The 21,956-nt window shown below is 42.9% G+C and overlaps 1 protein-coding gene across 8 annotated transcripts; it reads left to right on the forward strand.

Moving 5' to 3' along the window:
* Positions 1-808: 808 nt before the first annotated feature.
* tmem47 (transmembrane protein 47) lies at positions 809-21,548 on the forward strand. 8 transcript variants are annotated; one of them, XR_010325744.1, is made up of 6 exons: positions 809-1,173; positions 13,315-13,326; positions 15,638-15,778; positions 18,157-20,798; positions 20,856-20,900; positions 20,935-21,548. XR_010325744.1 is itself a non-coding variant. In XM_064310445.1 (4 exons), exons 1-4 carry the CDS (start codon positions 948-950, stop codon positions 18,333-18,335), a joined length of 558 nt encoding a protein of 185 aa, XP_064166515.1. In that variant the 5' UTR covers positions 809-947; the 3' UTR covers positions 18,336-21,548. The 8 variants fall into 8 exon arrangements, 2 of the variants coding, with proteins under 2 accessions (XP_064166515.1, XP_064166516.1); XR_010325741.1 differs by having other exon boundaries at positions 18,157-20,900; XR_010325742.1 differs by having other exon boundaries at positions 20,856-21,548.
* The last annotated feature ends 408 nt before the right edge of the window (positions 21,549-21,956 follow it).

The following is a 21,956-nucleotide window of genomic DNA, read 5'->3' on the forward strand; positions in this document are numbered from 1 at the left end:
TCTTCCCCATCTGCTCTTTGCCATGCTTTTCATTCTTCTGTCCTCTGCTCTTCCTGCTGAGATCTGGGGTGTGTAGTCCTGGGAGTGCTGTGAGCTTCAGCGTTTGCTCAGTTTGCCCAGGAGTGCAATTCTGCACAACCAGCTGTTTCCTTCTCACATTTGTTTTTTCTTCTTTGAAAGTATTTATTACCATGGATGCCAGAAGCCACTGTGTGGCTAATTACTAATTGGAATTACCTTCTCCTCAGCACTGTTTGTTCCAATTTCCTGCCTCAGAATAAAAATGTAGTTTACATCTGGCACTAGAACCAGAACTTGTTTTACAAATTGATCCAGACAATTCATACTTGAGACGATCCTTTTTTTTTTTTTTTTTTTGGCACGGAGAACATAGAATTTAATTTTTGAGAACTGTTGTCTGTGCGCTAGATATGAAAAATGCAAATGTGTAAAAAAGCTCCGCTCTGTGATATTATGATGTAGGCTATTCTTGTTGTTGGAGATGGATGATGTGAATAAGGCATGGCTACACACCAAACTGAGACGAAATCGCTGACATAGACCTGAAGTGGCCAAAAGTGTGTGTGTGTCTATGTGTGTCTGTGTGTTTGTGTGCGCGCGCGCCTTGCTAAGGTCATGAAAGCTGCGGGGCACTGTTATATGCATGCTGTACCAGAGGTATTGCGGGAGCTTTTGAAATAATCACATCATGCGCGCTTGTGGGAATCCTAGGCTTTAGGACCCTGTGGGTACAGCGCTGAAATGTTCAGCGGTGTCGTGACGTCACTGCACTAACGGGGCGAGCCGTGTAGCCCGTCGTTGCTGCAGTACTCGAGCAGTGGAACAGCAGCTGCAGCATCGTCGCTGGAGGCTCGCTACCTCCGGATCGGGCAAACACGTTCAGCGCGTAAATTACAATAAAGCGCATAAGCGCCCTGAAATCAGCAATGGCCTCGTCCGCTAGCGGAGCGGAGGAAGTCCGCGTGTCAGTATTAACGCCTCTGAAGTTGGTTGGATTGGTTTGCATTTTCCTCGCGCTATGCCTGGACATCGGGGCCGTTCTCAGTCCTGCATGGGTCACCGCGGACAACCAGTACTATTTGTCTCTGTGGGATTCATGCTGGAAACCGGCGGCATCGGATACCTGGCGTTGCAGCAGCACGTTCGGGTCGGGTAAGAACTGCTTACCGTTTGTCCTCCGTTTATTGTAAAAGCATATTCATATAAAATACGGTATAAACATAATTCGGACATGTGTGAAACTCATGTTACTTATGGTGAATATAAGGAATGCTGAATGAGATATTAACAAAAAAAAAGTCTGGTGTGACAGAGATTGGGTTTGGATATACCGCTATTGAGATGCTAGTGTCCAACGATGACAAAGCTACTCTGCACAGTCATCGGCTGCTGCACAACCCGTGCACCTTCCGCCACAGTGACAGGTTCTCTCCTTTCCCCTATCGTTTAACACTTTCATCAACTCAAAGAAGCGCATATTTAAACGCTTATAGACGTATTTGGTGTTATAAGATAATGTTGTTATCTTAACTGATTATTCGCATAAGCTACACTAAAAGCAAATGTCAAAACAAACCAACGAACAAAAAAGAATCAACTAATTAAAGATATTTTATTGTAGGATGTTAGTGCACTGACTATCCCCGGATAATAGCACGGTGTTAAACACTGACAGAAGCCTTGAACACGCAGCCTTGCGTGGAACTCTTGTAGGAATTTGTGTCAAGTCAGGAACATGAGGAGAACGCCTTCCATTCTGAAGAAAATAAAAACTTGATTTATTGAAATTAGAAACCAACTGTCTGCTCATAACATTCCTGTGCATGCGAACCCCATTTTAAAGCAAGATGCGCGGAGTTAATGTGGGAATGTTGCTGTCCGAGAGACGGTTCTGCTCGGCTTTCATTCGTCTTTGTTGGCTGTAAAAAGGAGTCATTGTTATGTTTTCTTAGTCGTAGCAGGAGCGAAGCGAACTTTCAGAACAGAACTCCCAAGAGTGCCAAATGCCTGGAGATTAGTAACCAGGGAAACGAAGTGGTATACTCTCAAAAGGATTTTTTTCACTGAAAGAGAAACCCAACTTGCGCCCTTTTTATGTTCAAAACACACTGCTATATTGTTGATCATGTCGTTATGCGGGGAAGTGTGCACACATTTTTTTTGTTGTTGATGTTTTTCGTATGATCGGTTTCGCAAAATTAGAAAGTTTATTTGGCAGCTAACCGATAGTATTAACCGAGCGGATATTTTCGTTGTTCGGTCGAACAGAAGAACTGCCGCTTAAGTCCATATAAAGTCATGCTGAGTTAGAGGCTGCATGCCAAAATAACGGTATGCGGCGGAAGGCATGTCGCCGGACACTTCCCAGAGCGACTATGGGAGTTATGCTTTTCATGAATCACTCGATGCAATGTTAGCCTTTCCGAGTTTCCACCCGCAGCTTAGGCTATTATATTTCGTATAGTGGGCTGCAACGGCCTGTGGTCGTGCTGTACATTTGACCCCCTGAAAAATGTAATTGAGATCTACGCCCATTAATATTTTTGTTTTCATAAATTGACTGAATAGTCTGATGCACATTCCTTTCGCTAACTTCCACTGTGTACACGACGAAATAAAAAGTATAGTGGGACAATGGACCCCGATATGACGACGATAATAAACATGCAACGCACGATTAACCTGACCTGAGATCAGTACTGGTCTGAGATCGGCGCTGAACCATCTCTAAAGCAGTTAAGCACGGCCCCTCTTCCATTTCGCACCCCTAGAGATCAGCACTTGAAACAGCTGTAGAATTTGTTCCAAAAGATCTAGTGATAAGAGGAAACCAGTTTGAGCTTTGTGCAGTGCTGTCAATGTCATAACGTGTTCCTGTGAAGGGAACTGTTTTGGGGGAGATCACTATCCGGTGGAAATAGTATGACCCGTTTTTATAAGATTCTATCTGGCAAAAATAATTTGATAGTCGGCTTCTGTGTTTTGTGACACAACTGAAGGCTATTTAACAAACAACTATGCTGCTACTTAAGCAATTTAATTAAAATCTAATTACTTTAATCAGGATCCTGACTCTAATCTGCATTCCCATCTGTAATTATGCAGAGTTTCTCCGATGGCTGCATCTGCTTGCAATCACTGCCTTGGTGCAGAAAGCTTCAAACCGGATTTCATGCCAAACGTATGTGGTTCAGAAACCGTCTCTGATGGAAACCCTTGGCCTCTGAACTCTCGTACATCCGGATGTGTGTCTCGTACCAAATGCTTTTACAACACTGTGAGGCTTGGTCTGCTAGAAGGATTGTCTGCTTTGTTACTAGGTAATAGTGCTGTTATTCTCTCTGCATACTAAGTACACTTGCTGTGCTTTAATTCAGTATGGCTGCCAAGAACAATTCAAAATGCAAGCAACGACCATTTAATTCGGCAGAGAAATGCAGCTCCTGTAAAATGTACTGTAAAGCTATTGCGCCGTAATGATTGTTTTATTCTAACAGTAGAAGAATTACAGTCTCGTCCTATAATCATGATACTTCATAAGGAGCTAATGTCGCTGTAATGTGGTTGCCCATTTTCAGGATATTGCAGTCATTATTGGGACGTTGTGACACAGTATAGTTTGTGTGGAAGGGTCAGTGTGGAGAGATCGATTTGGAGGTGGAGGTGATCAGTCTTGATGACGGTATGGAACCAAACCCTTGCAGAAGCTTGCACATAATTTGCTCAATATAATTTATGGTTAGTTTCTTATTAGCCACAGAGCTGGCCAGTGAAATTTCTGCAGACACCTGCTGTGGGACGTTTAGTGAATGAAATGGGAATGAGAGGGGTCTCGGCGTATTCTCTGTGAGGAAAACCGCTCTGCACTTAATCCACTCAGACTCCTTAGGGACAGGGGGTGTCCAGCTCGCTCATGTTTGTGCCAGCGCTGTACTTTCCTGTCAGTGGAGTCCTGGTCTCTTTACAAAAAAGATTCCTTAGTGTGGAACATTTCCAGCTGCTCTCTGGGGCTGCCTTGCCTCTGCTTTCCTTGGAGTTTGCAGTCAAATATGTGTTTTGCTACGTTTTTTTTTTTTTTGTCTGGATCTGCCCGAGACTGTTGTCCCTGCTTTGTCATTCCGCGGGTACCCTCCAGCCTAGTGCCAGCCGAGTGGAAGCTTAGTGCCCGCCTAGTGCCAGCCTGTAGTCTTCATTTCGCATCTGAGCTCACCATTAATATCTGTTTCATTAATGGGAGCTAAGAGGAGGGCTGTGTTGGTTATGAAAGGTCATGAAAGCAAAGGGTCAGCCTTTCACGTTTCAGTCCATATCTTTCTCACCACCTCTGCGCAGATATTACTGTAATAAGGTAATTACTAACCCATGCACTCCGAAAAGATCAGCATACCTGTGCCTTGGCTTCTTGCAAAACCAAAAAAAAGGTGGCACTTTAGTAGGTTATTACTGGTCTCTTTGCCCCCTCACTGGCAAACTGTCCAGCGGACGCTTATTAATTGTGAAGTCATTCCATTGACGTGCAGTTGACGGCTGTGATGTCATTAGGGTTGTCATCGTCAACCCTTTTTAAAGCTTCCTGTCGTCCGCCTATTTTAAGCCACTGAAGGCGGCCCAGGCCAAAATGTGTCCTTTTTTATTATATAGAAGCATTTTCTCAAGTGTTAAGTTGTCAAGATGATGATTGAAACATTTTCTGTCCAGAGCACGGGCTCCCGTCTTTCTTATATGTTGATGTTATTGCTTCGGTTGGTGACATCCGGTGATTTGGGCGTGGCTGTCCCATATTTGGGTGAGTGGTTCCGTGGATTGCGATTTGGCTTTCAGCCTCTCTGGCCCTTCCATCATTGATATTTTAACATTTGAATTAATTGCACGCATTTCCTTTGTTTTTGCTGAGAGTTCCTGATTTGTGATTTTCATTTTTTTTTTTTTTTTTTTGTTAGATCATCAGTAATTTTCGAGCGTTGCTAGGAGAGAAAATAATGTCCCATGAATCACAGCCCCCTCGTTTTGTATTCTATGGCTCTCTGAATTTGCGATGGAAAGAGTCGCGGTGTTTCTCTTACAGCATGTAGGATGTCTGAATGGCTGCCAGTGAAGATGGCAGTAACAAAATAAACCATCATAAGTTACATATTATTTGACAGGCTAACAAAATGGACGCACTGGCCATGATGTCCCAAAAAATTTCCTTTGCCTTCCCCATCTAAACTTTCTAAAGATTTTTTAAAATGAATTCATAATGAATATATTGAGAACTTGAGCTATATATTGAGACACAGTTGAAAACAAGTTTCCTGAGGACAACAGTATGATCTGCCCATGAATTTTCCCTATTATATCAAGCATATCTTTATAATCCCGCCTGCTACATCTTTATATCCGGTGAAGAATTTTATAACAAACTGAGATGAGGATAATTTAAATCCAGTTCTCAAGATCATACATTTTATGAAATACATTTTAAAAAATACATTCCTTTATTAACCAGGGAATTAATGCAATAATTTAATTTTAATTCGTACTTTTCCCTCTTCATCCCAGTTACGCAATGGACTGCATACAAGGCACAGGGCTGAAGCATCACCATCAGCTATTCAAACCGAGTTGTGTTTATACTCTCCCGCTTCACCCAGCTGCAGATTCCTCATCCCTGCCCCTCTCTCTCTCCCTCTCTCCCTCTCTCTCTCTCTCTCTCTCTCTCTCTCTCTCTCTCTCTCTCTCTCTCTCTCTCTCTCTCCTCTCTCTCTCTCTCTCTCTCTCTCTCTCTCTCTCTCTCTCTCTCTCTCTCTCTTTCTCTCTCGCTCCTCTTTGCATGCCACTACTGTTGTTCATATCCATTCGAGTCGTCCATGTCCGGGGTTTAAATTGAGGAAGGCCTGTAATATCCTGGAAGTGCTCTCCCCGGTGCTCGGTTGGCTGAGATTGCCGGTGAGATCTATTTCCCGCTTTTCCCTGACTGGGCAGTTCCTGCCTACCTCTTCGCTTGATGTCTAGTCATCCCCGCACAGGCTCTTTGGAATGCTGAACAGCAGCAGCTTCTGTTTCACTTCCTGTTTATCCTCTGTGCTGTCGTTTCTTCCCTCTCTTCTGTCATTCTTTCTTTCTTTCTTTTTTTTTTTTTTTTTTTTGGGGAGGACTTCTGTGTTCCCGTACTGGGATTCCTGCCATAAGGTCTCTTGGCTATTTGTTTGGCTGTTTAAACTGTTTAATCTCCTGCTCTGTTCTCCTCTCAGGGTCTGGCTGTTCTCAGATTTGTCCGTGGTGCATCCCCTGCGGGTTTCTGAAAGTGCATTCTCACGTTCCAGCTGCTACGTCTCAGTGTTTTTCTCCTCTCGGTGTTTTGAGTCTGTTCCATATTGAGAACACCCCTGTATTTACCGAAACTAACGATCAATGTCTCCCCTCTCTTCCCCCCCCCCCCCTCTCTAACCAGCTTTATTTATAGCAACCAGGCTTCACCCTGAACTTCCCCAGGTAGTGGTGGTGTTTCATATAAATATCAGCACCCATCTTCGATCTAATTATTCAAAGCACTTTTCCTTCCATTAGTTCATTGTCTGCCATATTTTAAGTGAGTTTATTCAATTTCCGTGCTCGGGAGTTGCCAGTGGAACTGTGTGTATTTGCGTGTCACAAATTCCCTCCTTTTGCCACCTGGTTTTAAGAGCACACCAGAAGCCATTGTACTGATTAAGCACTTGCAAATCAGGAATATATCATTTGGAGGGGGGGGGGGGGGGTTAGGGTTAGGGTGAGGGGGCGGGTATGTGAGAATCTAACAAAACTTCAACAACTAACAGAAGCAGTAAAATGGAAATAATGCTCAAGGCATAGATCTATACTTAAAAGCTGTGCTGCTCTCACTAATCAATTCTGTAATCAACACTACAGCTGCTGCAATGCCAAAAGCACAGTATTACATTGCCAGTGGTCAACTTTCTCCTTCGCGTGAAAACACATCATTAATATTTCATTTATCCGCACCATGGATTTGCCTGTTTATGTTATCTAATCCCTTCTGGTAAAATCTAATGATTGTTCTTCACGTCTGTGTTTATCGGTATTTGTAATCAATGTCTGAGTAGCAGGTACTGGTTCAGTAGTTTGTTTGGAGGCCATTCTTGTCAGGCTGTCCTTGATATGGTTTGTAGTTAATGTTACAAGACAAGACTGGTTGCAAGTTGGTTATTACCGTTAAATTCAATTCAATTAAAATGGAGCTTAATTGGCATGACAGAATACATTGTGTTGCCAAAGCATAGTAAACAGGTTTACATACATTATTATGCAAAAACAAAAAACAACAATAATTAAGTATATTCTGAATGTTGATATAAATTGTACATAATCATGTGTGTACACATTAAGTGACATTAGTCCCAGACATTTCTCAAGCTTGTTTATGGACATGCTTTCTGTCGATGGCTTTTATTCTCTTTGTCTTCCAGATTTGGAGGAATTTACAGTAATTCTGCATTCTGCTTCAGACTTCTAAAAGGACTGCCAAGAAGGCAGATTATGATTATATCCGCTTAATAAATTTACTGTAAGAAAAAGGAAGAAAATATTTAGTGCTGTCTGTTCTCGCCATTTCAGTAGCTGCGGAAAGAGGCTGTATTCATAGACATTTTTACTGATGATAAGGGGTAGATACCATAGTTATCTATTTAACTTATAGAACATGACATGTAATGCATATACTTGGATATATGACTTGCCTGGGGTTCTGTGTCGTCTGAGAAGAGCCATATTTTCTGGAACATTCACCAGTATAGATTGGCTCACCTCTCGTATACTGTACTCTATCAACAGCAAAATTAAGTAAAAAAATTTACATGGAACAACTGTATTAAAAATGATTCATGCATACAGTTAAAACGCGAGCCATATTAATACATATGCACTGCAGGGAGTATCACTGCATTCTGACAAAAACAAGCTGTGATTTACAGTGGGACTGCAGCTACATCCCTATCTGTTCTCATGTAAAACACATATATATATATATGCAGACATGCACACACACACACACACACATGCACATAACCGCACACACATACACACAGACTCACACACATGCGAACGCGCGCGCACACACACACACACACATACAGACGCATGCACTTGCACAAACACAATGTTCCCCTTCAGACCTGACCTCTAAGAAAATTAGAAATTCCAGTGATGGAATTATTCTGATTATTTATTCTGTATTTCTGTTCTGTTGTGGAAGGGTTCTGCTTTCTATTTGTCTGTCAGTCTCTCCCTCCCTCTCTCTGTGTCTTGACCTTAGTCTAAATCTCTCAGTTCCGTTCAACTAATTACATTTTAATTCAGAATGGCTTTGTCGGCATCACATATTTGACCGTCATCTTTACAAGAACAAACATTCAAGCAGTATGTTTTTTAAGTAAATAAGTAAGGGCTCTGCAACACATGAAATAATAAATAATTATTCAAAAATGAATGCCGCAGTAAAGATGGAAAAAACTACTAAAATTGAATGGGGAAATAGCATAGAATAGCTGTTTATGCTATAAGTGATATACTGTATATATATATATTTTTTTTACTGGCATGTCGCTCATTTCTTCCACGGTCCCTCAGTTACTGGCGGGTTATCTCTTACTGTGTTCCTCCTTCACAGGCCAGGTGCTCTGCCAAACGATGATGTATTTACGGAGGTGGAGAGAACTCAATTGCATGCGCTCAAGTGTTCCCCTGCCTCTGTCCTGAATGGTTTGATGAATACCCCTCACTCCCCTCATACGTGTCTCTCTCTCTCTCTCTCTGTTTATCTGTTTTTAAAAAAGAAAAAAAAAACTGAGTAGTTGTGAGAAAAAATATTATGATGTTAACGGTTTTTGATGAGACGTGGGTGTATACATTGGAAATCATGTTTTCATAACGGGTTTTTAAAAATTCAAATTATCTCTCTCTCTCTCTCTTTCTCTGTTTATCTCTCAAATTCAAATTCAAGTTGATCTATTGGCAGGCAATACATATGTAAATGTTGCAAAAGTATACAGAAAATCGATTAAAACACATTTACATATACAGTAAAATAATAATGAATATTATGGTCACTTTTTTATTGTGCTGCAGTTGGGGCTGTTGGTCCTTCTAAAAGGATGACACGTTTTTCATCCTTTGATAATGAATTGAAGATTTTTATGATTTTAGAAAATTTGTGGAAATAAGTTCATCTTATTTTTGCATATTTTGTGTAGTTGAGGAGGAAGTGCATCTCTGTCTACACCTCTCCTGTATCACAGAGACCACATATTTCCTTATTTAGGTAACCATGAGTTTTGTATCAGCCTTTTTCAATCACCAGGGTGTGGTTATTGAGCATGTATTTGGTCAGGATTCATTTCTGCTTTGTATCTCTGACAGAAATACTCTGGCACTCAGCATGAGTTGTCTTTTTTAGGGTCGATAGCAATTTAGTTGGCTTTGTATTTTGGTTTCTTCATCTCAATGTTCCAAATAAAAAATTTTTATTTGTTGCATAATTTTTTTGGCCCACACTGATTTGTGGCTATTTGACAGTACTGGCCTGAGCATGGTGTAGGTTAGTTTGGGTTACAGAATTGGTAAGCTTCAGTAAGCTCTCTCTCTTTCTCTCTCTCTCTGGTGGAACATTACCCTTTCTCTTGTTCCATCTCTCTCTATCTCTCTTTCTCCAGTTATTCGTTCTCTTCTCTTCCTAAACCACATGTATATTATAAAAAGGTAATCATCATCTCCATTAATTGTCTTCCTGTGAATGATTCATGTTTCCTTTCATTATGTGATAAGTGTGCACGATCCTCCCAGCAGCTGGCTTTCCAGGTCTGCCTTGCTCAGATTATACATTTATTTCCCAAATAACCCTGTCACAGATATTTATACCCCTGTTTTCAGCTCAGTGCAAATTTTTTAAACTTGTTTTGAGCGATGCTTGGAATCATTATCTTGCTGAACGATCAATTTGCGGCAAAGTTTGAGCTTCAGGGCATGGAGGAAAACGGGTTTTTTTCCCTCAAACTTTTTGGTAATTCCTGGAGTTTATGGTTCCATTGACCTTAGTTAGAGCCCCAGGACCAGTCGATTTGAAAAGAAACCCATACCATCAAAGATCTGCCACCATATTTCGCCCTGGGCAGGACTTTATTTTCAACATAAGCATCCTTCTTCTGTCACCAAACCCATCACTGGGATGTGTGGCCAAAAGATACAATTTTGCACTCATCTGACCATAATACCAAGTTCCAATCAAACGTCCAATGGCATTTAGAGAAGTCTGGACACGTATTTATGGTCATTGTTCTCAGTAGAGGCTTTCTGTCTGGCAAAACCTTTTTTAAAAGCCTGTTGATATGGAGGGGGCCATCTGATGGTAGATTTGTAGACTTTGTCCCCAAGGTGCTTGTCCCCAAGTTTTGTAGATCTCAAACTTTAGTGCTCAAATTTTGTCTTTGCCTCTGAAACCATGTTTCACTGTGTGTGGGGGCAGAGTGCACTAGCACTAGCACTAGCATTATTGATCTGTTGATGTTTAATGTTAATTACTGACCTAATATTGGAAATTGGTATCTCTGTCCTGACTTGTGAACATCAGCAACTTGTTTTTTGCTCTTCGGTGTATGTTTTAAACCCCAGTGAAACGGTTTTGTTAGATTTTAAAAAGGTTGTTTGGCCTGTGAATAATTATGACACATCTTTTTTGGGGAAACTACTTACACAGAAGACTAGTTACACAAAACCTTTTTTCTCTCTGAGGAGTGGTACTCATACAAAATAAGATAATTTTCCCTTGTTTGAGCACACAGCATCGCTCCTAACCTGTATTTGTATTTGTACTCTACACAGCCATTTTCATAAATGGTGAGAATAATTTTGGAGGCCACTTTAATTGCGTCTGGCTGCACTGGGCCAGTGCATTTTTTTAGGATGGGAGGCTCTCTCTCTTCCCCAGTGGCTGGTGTTCTTTCCCCCTAGTGACCAAGCTCTCTCCCCCCAGCAACAGTGTTCTTCTCTCCAGTGACCATGAGGGAGAGAAAATGCTGCTGAACGAAGATGAATTATGAATGAGTCCCTGTAAAAAAAATAAATAAATAAATTAAAAATAAAAAAAACACTCTGAAGAGGAGAGCTGTGCTGCAGGTCTTCACATGCCATTAGAATCAGCTTTGCACAGAGAGAGCGAGATCAGTGCTGACGGCTCTCTGGATCTGTAACACCCCCACCCCCACTCCCCTCCCTGCTCATCAGCACCCACCCCCCACACCCCCCCCCCCCCTCCCCATTTCTGATTTCAGAACCACTCCCTGATCATTGAATCTCGTCATTGTCAACAAAACCCTTTTTCCTGTTCCGGGCTGGGCTGGGCTGGGCTGGGCTGAGCTGGGCCGGGCCAGGCCGGGCCGGGCTGGGCTGAGTGGGGAGTTGGCTCTCTGGTTTTGTTCATGTCTAATTACTCTCAGCCTTGTAGCTGTGTCCTTGAGAGAACACATTCAGCCAGTCCCGGCATGAAGGGTCTTTCCTGCGTGGGCGAGAGGGGGATACTCCAGAGTCCCTCGTTCGCAGGCCATTATTCTCCAAGAGTTTGTTTGATTAGCCCTTGTCTTCTCTGATTAACAGAATGCCCTTGAGATGCCAATCAAACGGCAGCCCTCTGCAGCAGAGACGAGGCGGAGCGCGAGAGCAGCTTTGTGTGAAATACCAGGAGCGCTGGGTATTTGGCGTGCTTCTGTGACGTGACTCCGTGACTGTGGGTGTGATTTCGTGGACGGCGTTTGTGAGCAGGGTGCCGTGGTAACGACAGGGGCGTGGCCCTGTGGAAGTATGGGCGGGGCTATGCTGTTGAGGGGGTGTGGCCCTTTGTGAGTGTGGGTGGGACTCTGGTAATGAGGGGACAAGGCCCTTTGGGAATGTGGGCGGGGCTATGATATTAAGGAGGTGTGGCTTTTTGGGAGTGTGGGTGGGACTGGCAGTGAGAGGGAAAGGCCCTGTTGGAATGTGGGTGGGGCTATGATATTAAGGAGGTGTGGCCCTTTGTGAGTAGTGGGCGGGACTCTGGTAGCGAGGGCGCATGGCTCTGTGGGAGTGTGTGTACATCGACGTTTAATATCACGGCAGCTGCGCACACATTTTGGTGGCAGAAAACAAGTAAACAGATAAGGAGAGGGTTGGCAAAGTCCCTGAAAAATGTCTTGTTGTGCCATTGGCTGTCAAAGTAGAAATAGCACAAAATAGGGCCTTCATTTTTAAAGAATACCTTTGTCGAGTACCTCCCATTTGAAGCTCAGCGCATTTGTGGCTGCAAGCCGTTAAAAGAACAGACTGTACTGATGTCATTGGTAGTTCTCGTCTCTGCAGTGCCCATTTCATATCAGGTGGCATTTTCTCCAGTGCTCAACACAAACAAAGCCAGAAATGAATTAAGTAGGCTAATAGTTAAGGATAACTAAGTGGCAGCTTCCACAAAGTTTAGCATTAGCTGGCTAATTCACAATGAGAAACGCCATTGACCAATGTTAGCAACCTCAGCACGTAGGCAGGAGTAGCTTGTAGAACAATGATCTCTTACAGGAGAGGCATCAATGGATCCTTATTTGTGTAATTAATTTTGTCTTGTGCTGACAAATGTTTAATTTGACAAGGTCTCCTGAGGATCCATAATGTTGTTTTCTATGAGTTAGCAAACTAATTATGAAAGTTTCACGCACAGATCTTTCTTTTGCTACCACCGCTACATTATTCAAACTGTCAACAGACCGTTCTTTCTGCCACTAGTTTGGCTCCGCCCACAAATACATCATCAATGTTTATTAAGACCAAAATGGTTTATAGAACCCTTTGGGTTGTGGGTATGGGGAGTGGGAATGGGGACACCAAGGGAAATGTATGATGTCAGAAACCTACAGACATGATGAATTCTCACTGCTCAAGGAAAGTTTTCAATCTTGCATGGTCTTGTACAAGGAATAGACATTACCGTTTTTTTTTTTTTTTGCTTTTATAAACGTGGGACTTATTTTGGATAATAGTGATTAAATAAATGTATAGTTCAATAATGCGAAAGCAGAAAAAAATGTATCAGTAATTGGCAGCTGCTCTGATGATGGACAGATATTGTCTTTTCTGTTTTTGTGGACTGCCTCTCTACGATGTCTTTACAGAGCCTAAATGAACTCAATTGTATGTACTCACGTGTTTCTCTACCCCTCTCTCTCCCCCTCTCTCTTACCCCTTCTTTCTCTCCCTCTTTCTCTCTTTCTCTCTCTTTCATCATGCTTGCTGGAAAAGAGTATGCAAGAGGTATGTGAGTCCCTCCCTGTCTCCTACTGGGACTTTTTGGAGGACAGGACTCTTTTTCTGACCCTTTGGGATGATGAGTTTGAGTACTGCCTCCCCCCCCCTCACTGTTACCGCGGTGATGGGAGAGGGGCAGCAGGGGGTAGGGGCCGATAACTGCCCTTCAGTACCTTCAGAGTTTGCATGTTCTCCCCGTGTTCGCGTGGGTTTACTCCGGGTACTCCGGTTTCCTCCCACGCTCAAAGACATGCATGTTAGGTGCACTCCTGAAGTTGCCCTTGACCAAGGCACTGGCCTCAGAACTGGAGTTGGTCTCCGGGCGCTGCACTGTGGCTGCCCACTGCTCCTAAGTAACTAGGATGGGTCAAATGCAGAGGACAAATTACCCCACGGGGTTCAATAAAAAGTATATCTTTATATCTTTAACTTCAGTTTTTATCAAATTCTTTTGGTAAGACTATTTATTTTTGTAATTGGCTTCTTTTTTTTGAGGTTTTTACCTTTAAAATATTTATTTTGCGTCTTTGTCTACTGTAAGTGCCTTTTATGTCTTACTTACAGTGCCGTGAGAAAGTAGCCTACTTGCCGCTTCATGATTTACTGTTATTGAATATTTGTCACAGTGAATGGTTTCAGATCTTTAGACTAAATGTAATATTAGACAAAGGGAACCTGATTTTAATACCTTAAAACAGATTTTGTTCATAATTTTTTCATTTATTTAATCAAAATAGTTAATAAAACACCCATATCACCATGTGAAAAGGTAATTGCCCCTTAATCTTAACAACTGGTTGCACCACCTTTAGCAGCAATAACTGCAACGAAACACTTTCTGTCATTTTATATCAGTCTTTCACATCACTGTGGAGGAATTGTAGCCCACTATTCTTTGCAGAACTGATTTAATACAGACAAATTAGTAGGTTTTCAAGCATGAATTGCTCCTCTCAGGTCTTGCCACAACATCGTTGTTGGGTTAAAGTCAGGACTTTGACTAGACCACTCCAGAACTTAAATTGTTTATTTTCAGCCATTCTGATATGGACTTGCTTTTCGGCTTTGGGTCATTGTCTTGTTGCGTAACCCTATTGCGCTTCAGCTTCAGGTCATGGACAGATGACTGGACATTTTCCTGAAGAATGTTCTGGTACAGAACAGAATTCATGGATCCTTCAGTCATCCAGGTCCTGAGGCAGCAATGAATCCCCACAACATCACACTGAAATTTTGTTTAATTGGTTGACTGAGTAACTAAGGGTGCAATTACTTTTTCACATGGGTGATATGGATGTTTGATAACTTTTAAATAAATGAAATAATAATTTTAAAAATGTGCTTTGTGTGTGCCCAGTTTCCCTTTGTCTGATATTACATTTTGTCTAAAGATCTGCAACCATTTAGTGTGACAAATCTGCAGTAATAGAGCAAAACGGGAAGGGAGCAAATACTTTTTCAGGGCACTGTAACTGTTTGTTTGGGTTAGCAAAGTTAGCCATTTGGAAAACGAGGAAAAATCTTATCTTGGGGGCCGTGGTCAGTGGATTCCAAGAATATAATGTTGGGGATGCTGGCTGCTCACCTTAGGACTGAACGTGCTTTCTACAGATTGCCATGTTTTATGGAGGTAGGGGGACTGGGGAACATTTTGTGCTCAGTGAACCCCAGGGATTTTGTAAATTCTGTTTTTGAAGAATGTCCAAATAAAGGGCTTATAATAAAAAGAAATCTCTCACTCCCTCCCTCTCTCTCTTCTTTCTATCACCCCCTTCTTTCTGTCTGTATCTCCCTGTCCTCCTCCCTCTCCCTCCCTCCATCCCTCCCTCCCTCTCCCTCCCTCTCCCTCTCTCCCCTCCCTCTCTCTCTTCTTTCTATCACCCCCTTTTTTCTGTCCGTATCTCCCTGTCCTCCTCCCTCTCCCTCCCTCCCTCTCCCTCTCTCCCTCTCCCTCTCTCTCCCTCTATCCCTCACTCGCTCTCTCTCCCTCCTTCCATCTCTCGCTTTCCCTCTCTCTCCCTCTTTCTCATCCTCTCTCCTACTCTCCCTCCTCCTCTCTCCCATCCTCCCTCTCTCTCCCTCCTCCCTCCCATCCCTCTCCTCTCCCTCTCTGCATCCCACGCTTCGTCCTTCCCTCTCCCTCCCTCTCTCTCTCCCATCCCTCTCTCCCTCCCTCCCTCCCTCCCTCTCACTCTCTCACTCTCTCCCTCCCTCTCTCCCTCTCTCTCCCTCTCTCTCCCATCCTCCCTCCTCTCCCTCCCTCCCTCTCCTCTCTCCCTCCCTCCCTCCCTATCTCTCTCCCTCTCTCTCGCCGCAGACTGGCAGATTGCCACGCTGGCCCTGTTGCTGGGTGGGGCCGCCCTCATTCTCTTCTCTTTCCTGGTGGGGCTGGTGTCCGTGTGCGTCGGGTCCCGGAGACGCTTCTACAGGCCCGTCGCTGTGATGCTGTTTGCTGCAGGTAACACACACACATATGCATACACACACACACACACACTCGCACACACACACACGCGCACACACACAAAAACACAAACACACACGCACACGCACACGCACATGCACACGCACACGCACACACACACACATGCACACACGCACACACACACACACACACACACACACACACATACACACACACGCACACACACACGCACACACACACACACACACACACACACACACACACTCACATGCGCACACACACACTCACGCACACACACACACTCACACTCACACACACACACACATACACTCTCACACACACATACACTCACACATACACTCACGCACGCACGCACGCACGCACACTCACACACACACACACACACACACATACACATACACATACACACACACACACATACATGCATACATGCACATGTAAATGGTGATGGGAATGAGGTCAGGAATGCATATAGTCCCCCCCCCTCCAGACAACCTCACCACCCCCCACCCCCCCATCAGGTGAAGCTATTTATATACTTCTTCATGCACCAGGCTCTCTCTCTCTGTCATATTGAAATGAAAAAATTATTGGCGCTAGAATAAACTGAATTTCCCTGCCAAGGAAATTCAGAGGATAGTAAATTCAAAACCCAAAGTGTTCACAACATGAAACCGTATACAAAGCTCATAATCAGATTTATTACGTAACTCTTCTCCTTATGGTCCTCCCTCTTAATTAAAAAGTGTTCTGATGCTTAATTATACAGAACACTCCTCCCAGTTATACCACCCCCCTCCCCTCTTAATTACAGAACCCTCCCTTGTAATTATGAAGCCCCTCCCTCTAAATCTACAGTGTATTGACATGTGATTTTGCCACAGGTATTAAATAATAAGAGGCCATTAGAAATTAAATCATTTTTTCCCCTTGGAGATCCTGTAAACACATACCCACACATTCTGTGTGTATACTGTATAAGAAACAACAAAAAGTGGGGAAACTCAAAGCTAATCAGGACTAATGTTCTTAAACATTGACTGGTCACAATGTTTATTGTTTTTCTTGTGTTATTTGTTTTTTTGTTTTTTTGTCTTTTATTTAAAATAATATGCTTGTTACCCAGCCGTGGCCCGAGCAACTACTAGTCAGCCAGATAGCTAGTTCTCTCTATCTAGGTTTCCATTCCAAATGCGGAAGAGACATTGGCAACTCTCAATCTATTTGGAGGCTCAAATCTTTTCATATTCTTGCATCCTTCACTGCCAATTTGTTTGATTCTGATTCTGATTGATCTAACAATCTGCTAGAAGATGCTTTTTCTCGAAGATAAACAATCAGTAATGCTGTATGGATATGCCCATCTTGGGCCATGCTGCAGCATCCAGTTGAACTCAAGTGTCGGTGACAAAGCTGGAAATTACTAGAGCCAAAAGAAATTATGGAAATAAGACACAAACGGGAAACAAACATTTCCCTTTTTTTCCTCTGAAGACACTACATATTTCAGAATTTATTGTAAACTGCATTGAAAAGGGATAAAGTATTTTAAGAGGGTTAAATATGTAAAAATAAAAAAAAGCCAGTGTTTCAGATTGAAATGTGCTAAATGTGTAAAGCTACATGTTGGGATTTAATTCTTTTGTTTTTTTTGTGTGTTCCTCTGTGTATCTGCTGTTTGCAGTTTCACTCGTTCTGAGGGTATTTTGATCATTCCATTGTGAATTGGAATTCCTAAATGAAATAGGGAATTAATAAAATCTTTTTTTTCCTCTAAAAGTAAACAGGCAGAGATGTGCATTCAGGAATGTGGAAAATATAGGTTCAGTGTCCTCCCCGGTATTTTGTTTCAGTCGCCTGGATTTGCTAATTAGCACAATTCTTCAGCCAGAACTAATTAGTGAACTCAGCTGGCAGAGTTCGTGTGTGGAAGAAACACATGACAGGACTTCTACTTTCTGACCCCTGGTCCTCCCTCCTCTGGGGAGCATGCCAGTAAAATGAAACCTCTTTTTTTCATCTGTCCTTCTCTCTCTTTCCCCTCCCCTTTACTTCCTCCCTCTCTCCATTCAATTCAGCTAATTTAAATCGTGTTTTTTTGGCAGGGAAAACTGAAGCAGCTTTTCCAAAGCGTTCACGTGCAATATAAAGAGTCCAGTGGCGGCTGATTGGTTCATTCGGTTAAGGCAACGCACTGTGGTGCGCGGATGCACGTCACTGCTTTGTAATGTTTTGCAAACATACGGAATAATATATTAATACACTTAAGATGAGATTTGTAAGCATCACATTTGTAAGGTTTATGAATGGTAAAAATAAAACTGATCAAGGACAAGATGGTGTATTTATAAAGATGTACGTGCTGTTCTCTCTCTCTCTCTCTCTCTCAGTGGTACTCCAGGTGTGCAGTCTGGTTCTCTACCCAATCAAGTTTATCGAGACCATCAGTCTACGAATTTACCATGAATTTAACTGGGGGTACGGTCTGGCGTGGGGTGCCACCATCTTCTCCTTTGGAGCGGCCCTGCTGTACTGCCTGAACCCCAAGAGCTACGAAGACTACTACTGACCCTGACGAGCAGCGTACCCACAATGCACCCCCCCCCCTTTCTTTTACACACAGCTGTCTGTGATAGCAGCCCCCCAAACCCTGAGCTTTCTCTGCAGAACTGACCGTCCTAGTAAAGAAATGGTTTCTGCAGAAATGATCCAACCACAACAGTGACACATTTCCTACAGAATGGAGCACTCCAAGAACACCAGAGCCCCATGCAGAAATGACCATCTTTACAAAGACATTTTATGTTTATTTAAAATGTTCTTACATCTAGGGTTTTTGCAGAATTGAGTATCCAAGCATGCACATGTTCTCTGCTGACCTGTAAATTCTCTCACACACACAAACCTACACACACACACACACACACACACTCACACAAATTCAGACACACACTGCCGAACTGGACATTGTAACGTACATCATATCTGTGCAGAACCGAACATTCTAACAGACATAGTCTACCTCTGCAGGACTGCTCTTCCTAAGGAAAACACTGTCGCTGTATAAATCCTAAGACACGCAGCATCTGTACACACGGGCCTGCAGTATATGGACTACAGAACCATCTGACCCATGCACACACACTTTTCTCTCTAGTATTCTGTGTCTGTCTGACAGACGCACACCCACACACACACACAATTTTCTTACTCTGTACAGAGCTGACCGTCCTTACAAAGCTGGTCTTCGAATGACTGATCATCCAGCCGCTCGCACACACACACACACACACGCACACACACAAACACATAATCTTTATTAATACGGTCTTTCTACAGTTAAAACAATCTCATTAATTAAACTGTACTATACTATGTAAAAACATACCCAGTAGTCCAGAGTGGGGCTTTGATGCTCTGGCTGTAGATTCTAAGTTATAGACTGTGTTTTTCTGACTCTGTATATCATTTTAAAAACCATCAGAGATGTTTGTGGCAAAGGCTCATGGAATACTACTACTATTTGTGTTAATGTCTGGTGACCATGGAAACCTCTTGTAGAGATGAGATGTCATGGGGCTGCAAGCTTACTGAAGAATGTAACTAGTTAAACAAGAGAATGGAGCTCTGTAACCAATCGGACCTGACTACAGAGCCCTGTAACCAATCAGACCTGACTACAGAGCCCTGTAACCAATCAGATTTATTGCTGGAGCTCTGGAACCTATCATACACGACAGTAACAGTGGGTTATTTTAAGGCTGCGTATGCTAGATTTTATGGATGAACTGGAGGAATTGCGAATCTGTGTTGTTTCAAGTGTACAGTAACACAGCATTTATCACAGGTGTTTTGACTACCATCACTAAAAAATTTGCATTTCGGTACAAAGAATCCATTCCTGATGAATCCTAAAGAGAATCTAAGATTGTCTGAGTTGAATGTTTAGCTGCACTCAGGCAGCCTGACCCATAGGAGGACAGTCAAACCCAGGGTATAGTTGTTGGACCATTTGTTGGACCAATCAGGTGCTGTCTAGAAGTCCCGGAGAGAATGTGAAAGCATGATAACCAATCACTGGCTTGTATAAGATGTACAGAAGTTTCTTTCAGTTTCTTAAACTGATGAGTTTTCTGCCCATTTGTAATTGTGGGTGTGGTTAGGGTTTGTGTGTGTGTGTGTGTGTTTTTGCAAGAGAGATAGTGTCTGCACGTGTGTGAGTGAGTTTATGAGAGATTGTGTGTGCATGCCTGTGTGTATGCATGTGTGTGTGTGAGACAGTGCACATATATGAGTGTGAACTTATAAGAGAGGTTGTGTGTGTGCATGCATGCGTGTTTGTGTATGCGTGTGTGTGAGTGCACGTGTGAGACATTGTGAGGTTGTCGGGGAGGGTAGTTGTGTGATGGGATGCCAATAACACATGATGTAGGAGTCACAGTTTACCAAGTTATTTAGGCCCCAATTTCTCTCTCCCCTCCCCTTAGATCCCCCAGCCTCTTCAATAAGCCACAGTTTAATGAACCGAGATCTACCATGTGTGTATTACTGTAACTGCATTAATGAATGTTTCAGTATCAATCCAGCATTATAGATTACCATGTATTTAAGCTGACCGATGAACAGATCTGGTATGTGAGGTCAAATGTACAGAGAGAGAGAGAGAGAGAGAGAGAGAGAGAGATGTATTCTGCTTTTCCTGAGTGTGTATTTCTACATAGGAATGGGCACTTTGGTGTACTTCCTGCCTGCTGTGCATGGCTCCCTCTTCCCCAATCAGTGTGTCTCTATAGGGCGTTTCTATAGGGCATTTCAGTGTGTCTCTATAGGGCGTTTCTATAGGGCATTTCAGTGTGTCTCTATAGGCTGTTTCTATAGGGCATTTCAGTGTGTCTCTATAGGGTGTTTCTATAGGGTATTTCAGTGTGTCTCTATAGGGCGTTTCTGTAGGGCATTCAGTGTGTCTCTATAGGGTGTTTCTATAGGGTACTTCAGTGTATCTATAGGGTGTTTCTATGGGGCATTTCAGTGTGTCTCTATATGGCGTTTCTATAGGGTACTTCAGTGTATCTATAGGGTGTTTCTATAGGGCATTTCAGTGTGTCTCTATAGGGCGTTTCTATAGGGTATTTCAGTGTGTCTATAGGCTGTTTCTGTAGGGCATTTAGTATGATTCTTATAGGGCGTTCGGCTGCTGTCTCAGTGCCCTCCAGTGCGTTTACGTGATCACAGGTATCCTTTTTTTTAAAGATGCCTTTTAAATGTAGAACATGCGTCTTGGTCATGAGCTTTAGGGCAAACATAGTTTTTTTTCCATTAACACATTAGGATTATAGTTAATTTCTTACTTTTCTTTAATGTCCATACTAGTGAGGGTGAGAAATGAGGGTGAGAGAGAGAGAGAGATTCATGAGCTGGGTTAGGGGGTAGAGAGAGGGAGGGAGGGAGAAAGAAAGTGAGAGAAGAGAGGGAGCTATATGTTAGTATGAGCATTTTAGATCTGTGTGCATATGCTTGTGTGTGTGTGTGTGTGTGTGTGTGTGTGAGAGAGAGAGAGAGGAGTGGGGGTGGGGGTGGGGGTGGGGGGGCTACATGAATACCTAACCTATAAAGGCACAGAACACACTGTTTCTTGTCTGATCACATTGCCATTCCTTAGGGAAGAGAGGGAGACGGAGGAAGGAAGGAGAGGAAGAAAAAGAAATGATGGTCTGTTGTGAAATGTATGTCTCTGATACTCATACATTTGTATACTAACATAATAAACTGCAAAGAATTACAATAGCTTCTGTTATCCTTCTCAAGGCATGCTTACAGTCGGAATGTTAGCGGTGTATCGGTCTCCCGTGGCGACGCGCGCACGCACAGAGATAAAATGGAGCGCGCAGGTTAATATGATTGACAGGTTGCCTGCAGACAATTCAGCTGGAGAAGGAGAAGGAGATGAGAAAGAAGATGATTGCTAAAAATGTAAGTCTGAATGTTTCCTGACATTTTGAGCACTTGTGGAAATGATTTATTCACACACCTGTACGCTGCAGCGTTTGAGTGAGCTGAACGTTTGGTCATACACAGTACAGTACGACCACATAGCTCTTCTGACTTTGTGTATGCAGAGCAGTGAAAATGGGTTTAATGGCACTGTACTTGGGAGAAAGGATTGCTTTTAGTGGTATGCTACAGGGGTAAA

The sequence above is a fragment of the Anguilla rostrata genome, chromosome 15 (assembly GCF_018555375.3).
Source record: "Anguilla rostrata isolate EN2019 chromosome 15, ASM1855537v3, whole genome shotgun sequence".
NCBI classification, from domain to species: domain Eukaryota; kingdom Metazoa; phylum Chordata; class Actinopteri; order Anguilliformes; family Anguillidae; genus Anguilla; species Anguilla rostrata.